Source organism: Nicotiana tomentosiformis, chromosome 3 (assembly GCF_000390325.3).
Source record: "Nicotiana tomentosiformis chromosome 3, ASM39032v3, whole genome shotgun sequence".
NCBI classification, from domain to species: Eukaryota; Viridiplantae; Streptophyta; class Magnoliopsida; order Solanales; family Solanaceae; genus Nicotiana; species Nicotiana tomentosiformis.
The window spans coordinates 42,258,452-42,269,350 of record NC_090814.1 but is presented as its reverse complement, the minus strand read 5'-3'; the positions used below and the strand labels follow the sequence as shown (position 1 = coordinate 42,269,350).

General features: G+C 42.3%; 1 protein-coding gene across 1 annotated transcript; it reads left to right on the top strand.

Annotated features, from left to right (window-relative positions):
* Window positions 1–1,599: 1,599 nt before the first annotated feature.
* Window positions 1,600–8,618, top strand: LOC138907701 (uncharacterized). The gene is made up of 7 exons (XM_070198306.1): window positions 1,600–1,650; window positions 4,117–4,797; window positions 5,343–5,984; window positions 6,626–6,742; window positions 7,160–7,273; window positions 7,506–7,901; window positions 8,496–8,618. The coding sequence occupies exons 1-7, from the start codon at window positions 1,600–1,602 to the stop codon at window positions 8,616–8,618; spliced, it is 2,124 nt and encodes a 707-aa protein (XP_070054407.1).
* The last annotated feature ends 2,281 nt before the right edge of the window (window positions 8,619–10,899 follow it).

Genomic DNA, 10,899 nt, shown 5'->3' with positions numbered 1-10,899 from the left:
TCTAAGCGCACTTCTTCAATCCACTTCAATTTCACAAACAAGACCACTCCTAAAAATTATTCCCTCTTTCATTCTTTAAGCACTACTTTAATTTATACCACACTAGCAAATTGAAGTGGTGGTATATTATTTTACAAAACAAGTGCACCTTTCTCCCTTTCATTGGTTCCACTCGAAAGCAACACAAATCCCCTTCTTACTTCTTTTAGCGCCAATTTCACAATTAAAGTGCTTTAAGAGGTACAAGGATCAAAAGTTTCAATTAAAAACAAAAGGGTATAGGCTCGTAATGTGGGTTCCAAATAAAAGGTTTACATGCTCAAAATGGTTAACTAAGGATGATTTTATTCGTGGCATTATAATTCAATAAAGGATCAAAGAAGGCCTAAAATCATATTTCAAACCTAGCAAAACCCAGAATTTTGCTTCAACTCATATGCATGACAAGTTCTAGACACAAATGTACTACATGGAACTATACAAAAATCTCACCACACAATGGCACATGATTCAATTAGGATGGCTACATTCCAACTTTCAATCAAAGCAAGTACAGAGTTAATCCACAATTTTAATGCATAAGGCACATCAGTTAGCATCAGAGTCAAGAGAATGAGCCTAAGTGTTACAAAACAAGATATTTCATTTTTCAAGGCACAAATAGTTCTCAAAAACTTATGGAGAAAGCTATAATTCACATACACAGGTCTAACTCTGCTGGTATCAGACAAGTCATTATGTATGCCGAATTCAATCTGAGTCTCTATATCCTACACTACTCTAAAAAATAAAAAGTACCCAGTTCAACAATTAATCCCTTGGAAAAGAACTGATGGCCAAAGAAACACCAAGGAGGATTATTGCAAAACAAGTTAAACTTACTAACTACTCAGGGCAACTAAAATTGTTTCTTGTGCTTTTCTTTATTTTTCTATCAATTTCCTAATACAAACATTAATTCCTAGAATCAAAAGAAAATCTTGTAGTTTTTTTTTATATATATATATATATATATATATATATATATATATATATATATATATATATATATATATATATATATATATATATATATATATATATATATATATACCAATAGTCACACCAAAAGACTGGAAGTTATTACTTATAGACGAATTTACTAACTAATACATGCTATTAATTCAGTGGATAATCTATTCAGTGGATAATCTATCCCCAAAAGTATCAAAAACAACAAACATTATAATATTTAAGTACATTCATCCACATCATCAAAAATAAAGCTGAATAACCACACCACACACTTAGAACTATGCGTTGTCCCCAATGCATATAATTTAAATAGAATAGGGTGTTAAGAAACTCCCTCAAGTTTAGGTGGAAGGCTCCTCCGTGGTATGTGGATTAGCATCAGAGACAGTGGCGATGACCGATTGAGTAGTCGAAGCATCCACAACATCTATCATTGCCCCCTCTGGCATAGCAACAACATCCTCATGACTAGGGGGCTCGGTCATAGTCTTATCATCACCAGATGGGGTTGAGTCTGCAGCAGGGGGTAGCGCAGTCTCAGTGGGCATGGTGGATGGAGACCCCAGGACGATAAGAGGAGCAAACATGGATGGTCTAGCAGCAGATGATGCAAGCAACTATGAGATATCTATATCTGTACGTTGGACAAAAGCACGTAGGAGTAATGATACCTCCCGCATCATCGTAGCCTGCTCAGCCTAGACTCAGCTTAGATCCGCCCGAGTCTGAATCAACTCACCTCTAGTGGCACTCAACTCTGCACGAGTCTCTATCAACTCAGCCATGTTCTCTTGCATATCAGCTCTCATCTGCTCAAACAACTATTGAATAGTGGACTTAGAGGCCCTCCCCCTGTTTGGCTCTGGTACATGAGTAACATCATATGGTCCTGGAGCTTTTGCCTCGATGTCATAAATTCGCCTTGTCCCATAGCACTCCCATCTTTGTCAAGTACGCCGATAGGGTATTCGTGAAGAACAACCTCCACTTGTAGTTCATTCTAGTGTACTGCATCTGATCGTGTATAATGACACCCAAGTTGATCGGGATCCCCTCCAATAAATCATACAACACTAGTGCTCGGTATCGAGGGACATTAGTTTTGTGTTGGGTGTGGGGGTTGTTGTCTTGCATGCATGCATCCTTGAAGTATGTGGGAAGGTTGTGAGATAAATGTGGTAGAGAGTGGGTTGGGAAATGATGTAATTTTCCACAAAAGAACCTTAGATCCTTAATGCACACCTAGTGTTTGATAAAATGCTTAAATGAGCTAAACCCATGACCATCTTCCTAATATTTGGTTCAACTTGTTATATTTCTAAAATAGATTGAAGTTGCTAAGAATTCTGGATCATTTTAGAGTTTGAGAAGCTCAATTGAGGTATATTGGCTAAACCCCCTTCTTCTTAGAATCGAATCCCATGGTGTTCAAGTAATTGGAGTAAGTCCTTGATCATTATTGAATTGGCTTTTCCTAGTGTGGTTGTGTTGAAGGATGTTTGTTCAATGTTTATTCTAAATGCTTCATCATGTCATCTTGCCATTTGAGAATATGTTCAAAAATGTGGAATATGTGTTAGGAATGTTAAAATTTCATGTCAAGACCGAAATAAAGGTTGTTATGCAAAATTGTGTGAAAGGCCTCTATGTGTCTAAGATTTCCTAAATTGCTCATATGTGAATTAATGTCTTGAATGGGAAGCCCTATTGATGTTGATAGTAATAATGATATTTAAACGTGGAAAAGGGAATTGGAATTATGAAATATGGCCAAGTGCCAAGAATGACTTTGTAATTGTTAAGAAGTACGATGTGAAATGATTGACTGAAGAAGGTAATATCTCAAATGAGATGGCCTAGCCAATCGGGCCGAGATCGGACTCCGTGTAAGAACACGGTGGTATTGTGAATGAAATTGTGGTAATGTCTCAAATGAGATGGCCTAGCCGATCGGGTCGAGATCGGACTTCGTGTAAGAACACGGTGGTATTGTGAATGAAATTATAGTAATATCTCAAATGAGATGGCCTAGCCGATCGGGCCGTGATCGGACACCATGCTGCACACATGGTAGTACTGTGCTGGAAATTATAATGAAATTGTGGTAACGTCTCAAATGAGATGGCCTAGCCGATCGGGCCGAGATCGAACTTCGTGTAAGAATACGGAGGTATTGTGAATTGTGGAATATTGGTGCTAAAGATCACCCAACCTAATAATATGGAAATTGACTTTAAAACGTATATGATCCTTAACTTGTTGTCTTAATATTATTTGAAGCCTTATTGAATTCTCGACTATTCCTCTTGTATTATTATTCATCCTATTGAGTTGGTGTTTAGCTTTACATACTAGTGCTATTCGACGGTACTAACATCCCTTTTGTCGGGGGCGCTGCATCTTTAAATTGATGCAGGTGGTTACATAACAGACAATGTTGATCACAGGTAGTGCTGCATCCTCTTCTCAGCGGACTCGGTGAGCCCCATTTCATTTCGGGGTCATGCATTGTGCCTCTTGTTTATATTGTGGTCACTTTTGAGGTATAGATGGGGCCTTGTTGCCGGGACCATCTTTACTCTCTTTTGTATCTTTAGAGGCTCCGTAGACACTATGTGGGTTGTATATGGGTGTTGGGAATGCTAAGTAAGTTATGTTGTGTTTGATCACTTATTCCATTCGAACTATAAGAAATGTGTGTTTTGAGACCTAAAAGCGCAATAGTTAATGAAATGGTTTAATGTTGTATGTATGAAATTCCTTCCATCTAATTAATGAAATCACGTCTTATCTTGATCATGGGTGAATTCGGTAGAAAGTATCTAACAGTCTTGCTCGGCCGGGTTCACTCGGTTGAACGCCGGTCGCGCTTCCTGAGGTTGGGGCATGACGAACTTGGTATCAGAGCCTAAGGTTTTAAAGTGTCCTAGGATATCTCGGAGCCGTGTCTAGTAGAGTCCTTCTTATCGGTGTGTTTTTGACCACATCTATAAGTTGGAGGCTACTCGGACATTTAGGAACAATACCCTTCTTTTATATTCTGGATCGTGCGATGAAACTAATTGTGCAACTGTTCCTCTTCTACATTCCTTTAACTTTCAGTATATGGCACTTAAGAAGAGAGCAAGAACTGGCCAAGGAGCCAATGCCGCCTTGGGAGTGGCAGTCGACCCTTTACTTGGTGAGGCGGGTGAATACCCGAGGGGTGAGGATAATTCCCCGAGTGCTACACTACCTGATTCCACTACACCTGTTCAGGCCACACCAGTTCCTACACCTACTGAGGGTGCATCGGTTCCTCCAACAGATATTCCGATTCCACCTCCAGCCCCAGCTTCTGGCTATGGTATTTCTGATGGGGATCTTAGGGGAGCTATTCAGATGCTAACACAGATAGTGGATTCTCAAGCCCAGAGATCAAATGTTGCACCCACTTCGTTTAGCCAACAAGGGGATTCTAGTGGTTCCAGGGTGAACAGGTTTCTTAAGTTGGATCCTCCGGTGTTCACGGGTTCTAATCCTGAGGAGGACCCACATGACTTCATTTATGAGATGCATAAGACTCTCCGGGTTATGCACGCTACTGAGACGAAGGGATTGGAGTTGGCCGCCTACCGCCTGAAAGGGGTGGCATATTCTTGGTTTGAGCTGTGGGAGGACTCTCGGGAGGAGGGGAGCCCTCCAGCGAGATGGAGTGAGTTTGCTGATGCCTTTATAGACCATTTCTTGCCTGTCGAGACTAGGCAGCCCGTGCCACAGAGTTTGAGAATCTTAAGCAAGGGGGTAGGAGTGTGTGGGAGTATCACATGGAGTTTGCGCGCCTATCAAAATATGCTATTCATATGTTGCCTACTATGGAGGCTAGAGTGCGTCGGTTTGTGCAGGGCCTTAGTCCCTTGGTTATCAATGAGGCCACTACATCTGCCTTGAATTCAGATATGAACTATGGAAAAATGGTAGCATTTGCTCAAGCTACAGAGGACCGTAAGTTGAAGAACATAAGGGAGCGAGAGGGTACCAGAAAGGCCCGGTCCATGGGCAACTTTGGGGAGTCATTTGGTGGGGGAAGATCAGGTTTCAGGAGAGGGTCATCATGGCCAACCCAATCTCATGCTCAGTCTTCAGCCAGTGCACCACCAACCAGTGGCGGACCCGGGATTTTGTGCAAGTGGGTTCAATCTTAGAAGTACATAACTTTAGTCGTAAAATAGTAGTTGTCAAGTGGGTTCAAATAAAATATTTATACAAAATTTACACAGCTTTAATCCTAATTTATACATGTACACGATATTATTTTTTGGTGAAGCGGGTTCAGTTTAACCTGCTAGCCACCACGTGGGTCCGCCACTGCCGCCAGCGGGGCACAGTCAATAGCAGGGGAGGTCCCCCACCATCAGGCTCGATCAGGGCAGCAGGGGACCCCACCATCAGGGCCGATCAGGAGGGAGATTCCCGCAGCAGCGGAGGTCCCCATGCCCCAGGTATGGGCAGATGCACTCGGGGATCTGCTATATGGACTTACCTATATGTTACGGTGTGGATTGAGGGGTCACATTCAGAGGGAGTGTCGCTCATCCCGCCAGGGTGCGGGCAGGGGCACAACACAGCCATCCATTTCTACAGCTGCTACATCTTCAGCACCCCCTCCAAATCGAGGCCTTCCAGCACCAGCAGGGCGTGGTGCAGCTAGGGGTGGTGCGCAGAGTTCAGGAGGACCCAGTCGATTCTATACTATGAGTGGTCACCAGAATGCAGAGGCTTCTCTAGATGTTGTCACAGGTATATTGACTGTCCAAACTCATGATGTATATGCTCTTATTGACCTCGGTTCCACTTTATCCTATGTTACCCCTTGTGTTGCTATGGAATTTGGGATAGAACCAGAACAGCTTCCTGAGCCTTTCTTTGTATCTACTCCGGTTGGCGAGTCTATTGTGGTCGTACTGGTTTATAGGGGTTGTGCTGTCACGGTGCATGGTCGGGACACCGTGGCCGATCTCATTGAATTGGGGATGATTTATTTTGATGTAATTATGGGAATGGATTGGCTTTATTCATGTTTTGCTAAGCTCGACTGCCGAACTAGAACTGTGAGGTTTGAATTTCCTAATGAGCCAGTCGTTGAGTGGAAGGGGGATAATGTGGTGCCGAAGGTTAGGTTTATTTCTTACCTTAAGGCCACGAAGATGATTACCAAGGGGTGTATCTATCATTTGGTCCGAGTTACGGACACCGCTGCTGAGGCACCTACACTCGAATCTGTGCCAGTTGTGAATGAATTTTTAGAGATCTTTCCTGATGAACTCACTGGGATTCTGCCAGATAGGGAGATTGATTTTGGGGTTGATGTGATGTCAGGCACGTAGCCTATATCTATTCCGCCATACAGGATGGCACCAGTAGAAGTAAAGGAGCTAAATGAGCAATTGAAGGATTCGTTAGAGAAGGATTTCATCCAACCGAGTGTGTCACCATGGGGCGCACCGGTTCTCTTTGTAAGGAAGAAAGATGGATCGCTGAGGATGTGTATTGACTACCGGCAGCTCAAAAAGGTCACAATAAAAAACAAATACCAGTACCAAGAATTGATGATTTGTTTGATCTGTTACAGGGTGCTAGATACTTCTCCAAAATTGATTTACGATCCGGATACCACCAACATAAGATCAAGGAGCAGGATATTCCAAAAACAGCTTTCAGAACCCGGTATGGGCACTTTGAATTTTTGGTAATGTCCTTTGGGCTAACAAATACCCCAGCAGCCTTCATGAACCTTATGAATCGGGTTTTCAAGCCTTTCCTCGGCTCCTTTGTGATAGTGTTCATTGACGATATTCTTGTGTATTCATGAGGTCGGGAGGACCATGCTGATCATCTCAGGGCATTTTTGCAGACTCTTCATCAGCACCAATTCTATGCGAAGTTTTCAAAGTGTGAATTTTGGCTCGAAACTGTCACATTCTTGGGCCATGTTGTCTCTAGAGAAGTAATTAAGGTTGATCCTCAAAATATTTCAGCAGTAAAGAATTGGCCTAGACCTACAACGACCATCGAGATTCGTAGTTTCTTGGACTTAGCAGGGTTTTACAGGAAGTTTGTGGAGGGGTTCTCTACTCTTGCCTCTCCGTTTTCTAAATTGACTCAGAAAGCGGTTAAGTTCCAATGGTCCGATGCTTGTGAAAGGAGCTTCCTGGAGTCGAAATCAAGATTAACTACAGTGCCGGTGTTGACCCTGCCAGAAGGTACATATGGATTTGTGGTATATTGTGATGCTTCAAGAATTGGGCTTCGGTGTGTATTAATGCAACACGGCAAGGTTATAGCCTATGCTTCTAGGCAACTCAAAAATCATGAAAAGAATTATCCAACTCATGACTTAGAACTTGCGGCGGTGGTTTTTGCATTGAAAATTTGGCATCACTATTTGTATGGGGGTCCTTGTGGAGGAATTCACGGACCAAAAGAGTCTTCAATATATTTTCAAACAAAAGGAGCTGAATCTGAGGCAAAGAAGATGGCTTGAGTTACTCAAGGATTACGACATCGATATTCTATATCACCCGGGGAAAGCCAATGTTGTGGCGGATGTGCTTAGCCGGAAATATATGGGTAGTTTATCACACTTGGAGTCATATCAAAGGCCATTGGCCAAGGAATTCCATCAATTGGCTAGTTTGGGAGTTCGTCTTACGGACTCTAATGAAGGAGGGGAAATTGTGCAAAATAGAGCCGAATCATCGCTGGTTGTGGAGGTCAAAGAGAAGCAATACAACGATCCATTGTTGGTACAACTGAAGGAGGAGATTCATAAACATAAGAATATGGCTTTTACTCTTGGCATGGATGATGGTACACTAAGGTACCAAGGGCGACTATGTGTTCCGAATGTAAATGGTTTTCGAGAAAGAATCACGACCGAGGCTCACGCTTTTAGGTATTTCGTGCATCCAGGTTATACAAAGATGTATCACGACCTCAAGGAAGTCTATTGGTGGAATGACATGAAAAGGAATGTGGAGGACTTTGTGGCAAGGTGTCCGAATTGTCAGCAAGTGAAGGCCGAACATCAACGGCCTGGTGGGTTGGCACAGAACATAGAAATTCCAATGTGGAAGTGGGAGATGATTAACATGGATTTCGTGGTAGGATTACCATGCACCCAGCGCAAGTTTGACTCAATTTGGGTGATCGTGGACTGACTCATGAAATCAACTCATTTCTTGCCAGTTAAATCTACCGATACAGCGGAACAGTACGCTCAGTTGTATATCAAGGAAATAGTCAGGCTTCAAGGGTCTTCAGTTTCTATCATTTCCGATCGAGGGGCTCAATTCATGGCTAATTTTTGGAAGAATTTTCAGCAAGGTTTGGGTACTCAGGTAAATATTAGTACAACCTTTCATCCACAGACCGACGGGCAAGCGGAGCGGACTATTCAGATGCTTGAGGACATGTTGCGTGCTTGTGTTCTTGATTTCAAGCTTAGCTGGGATGATCATTTGCCACTCATAGAGTTTGCTTATAATAACAGCTTTCATGCTAGTATTCAAATGGCACTATTTGGGGAATTATATGGTAGGAGATGTAGATCTCCCATTGGGTAGTGCGAGATTGGGGAAGCAGAGTTGATAGGGCCAGACCTTATACATCAGGCTATGGAAAAAGATAAGATCATAAAGGAGCGGTTGAAAACTGCCCAGAGTCATCAAAAATCCTATTCGGATGTCCATCGCAGAGACTTAGAGTTCAAAGAAGATGATTGGGTATTCTTGAAGGTTTCCCCCATGAAGGGTATTCTGTGGTTTGGGAAAAGGGGGAAATTGAGTCCAAGGTATGTCGGGCCATACAAAATCATCCAAAGGATCAGTGTGGTGGCGTACAAGCTTGAGCTACCACCCGAGATGTCATTAGTGCACCCAGTATTCCATGTGTTTTTGTTGAAGAAGGTAGTTGGAGATCCGTCAGCTATTATGCCAGTTGAGACCATTGAGGTTAATGAAGAATTGTCATATGAAGAAATTCTAGTTGCCATTCTTGATAGGCAAGCCCGAAAGTTGAGAAATAAAGAAATTGCCTCCGTGAAAGTGTTATGGCGAAACCAGCAGGTTGAAGAGGCCATTTGGGAAGCCGAGGAAGAGATGAAGAAGAAGTATCCTTACTTATTTGAATAGCTGTGTAATCCTTTTTATGAACTTGTCGCCTATGAATTCGGTATCCCTTATTCAGTTAATGTAAAGGTGTTCCTTTTAATTATATGTTGTTTACATGAGGTCACGGTTGGTGTTGTTATGAGTTATGTTACATCGTTGGTTTCTGTGCATGTCGTTAGGATGTGATTCTGGGGCTCTCTGACAGGTGGATAGGCCTAGATACAAAGGAAACTCTGGTGAAATATTTGGAAATTTAGGGAGTTAGTTAAATTTAGGGTTGCTGGTGTAGGGTATGAAAAAAAAAAAACTGAGTTGCATAAGGTGCTAATAGCAGACCCTGATCCTCATTCAAGTATGAATGATCTTAAGTGGGGGAGGATGTAAGGCCCTGTAAAAGTTTTCCTAAAAACCCGGCTTCCGTGAAGCCAAAGTAGGCGTAGAGGTTAATAATAATAGAAATTCTTCGCGGCAAGCTTGCTCGCCACAGTTCAGACTTTTTGAATTGAATAGTGTGTTGGAGAGTTGGAGGAAAACGTTGGGCAGAAGTACGCATTTATGCGGCCCAATCTGCGACCGCAGAACCACTCTGCGGACCGCAAACTGGTCGCAAAGTGTGGCAGATTTATGGGGCATTTTTGATGCCCAATTTCGCGGCCATTATACGACCGCATAACCTTTTCGCGGGCCGCATTCTTGTCGCATATCCCGCCTTGGGATTTTTCGGAGGGAGGTTCTGCGGTGCACTATGCGACCGCAGAACCGTTCTGCGGTGCATTATGCGACCGCAGAACAGGTCTGCGGGCCGCATAGTGACCGCAGACCAGGTCAGTTTCTTTCCAGTTCTGTCACCCATTTTCGCGGTCATTTTGCGGACCGCATAACCACTATGCGGTCGCATATGCGACCACAGAACCCATTCCGGAGCTTTAATTTTGGGATTTTTAAACCCGACCATAGCACATTTCTTATATTTTAGAGTATAAGGGAGAGTTCTTAAAGTGGGGGAGCAATCTTTAACCATTATCCATCAACTCTTCCTCAATCATTGAGGATTAACAAAGGGAGTCTTCACCCTAAAGGTAAGAATCTATGTCCTAGCTCTCAATTTTGAAATTTTACAAAAAATGGGATAATTAGAGAAGCAATTATTTTGTGTGTGTGGGGGGGGGGGGGGGGGGTTGTTGTCTTGCATGCATGCATCCTTGAAGTATGTGGGAAGGTTGTGAGCTAAAAATGGTAGAGAGTGGTTTGGGAAATGATGTAATCTTCCACAAAAGAGCCTTAGAACCTTAATGCACACCTAGTGTTTGATAAAATGCTCAAATGAGCTAAAACCATGATCATCTTCCTAATTTTTGGTTCAACTTGTTATATTTCTAAAATAGATTGAAGTTGCTTAGAATTTCGAATCATTTTAGAGTTTGAGAAGCTCAATCGAGTTATGTTGACTAAACCCCCTTCTTCTTAGAATCGAATCCCACGATGTTCATATAATTGGAGTAAGTCCTTGATCATTTTTGAATTGGCTTTTCCTAGTGTGGTTGTGTTGAAGGATGTTTGTTCAATGTTTATTCTAAATGCTTTATCATGCCATCTTGCCATTTGTGAATATGTTCAAAAATGTGGAATATGTGTTAGGAATGTTAAAACTTCATGTCAAGACCGAAATAAAGGTTGTTATGTCAAATTGTGTGAAAGGCCTCTTTGTGCCTAAGATTTACTAAATTGCCCATAT

What these genes read in the sequence shown, in the direction of transcription:
- LOC138907701 (XM_070198306.1), top strand. Translation starts at nt 1,600, where the DNA reads ATGGATGGTCTAGCAGCAGATGATGCAAGCAACTATGAGATATCTATA. An exon ending in AAGGTACATATGGATTTGTG is followed by an intron (nt 7,274 to 7,505) that starts GTATATTGTGAT and finishes TTCAAACAAAAG; the next exon opens with GAGCTGAATCTGAGGCAAAG. An exon ending in GGCGACTATGTGTTCCGAAT is followed by an intron (nt 7,902 to 8,495) that starts GTAAATGGTTTT and finishes CTTGATTTCAAG; the next exon opens with CTTAGCTGGGATGATCATTT.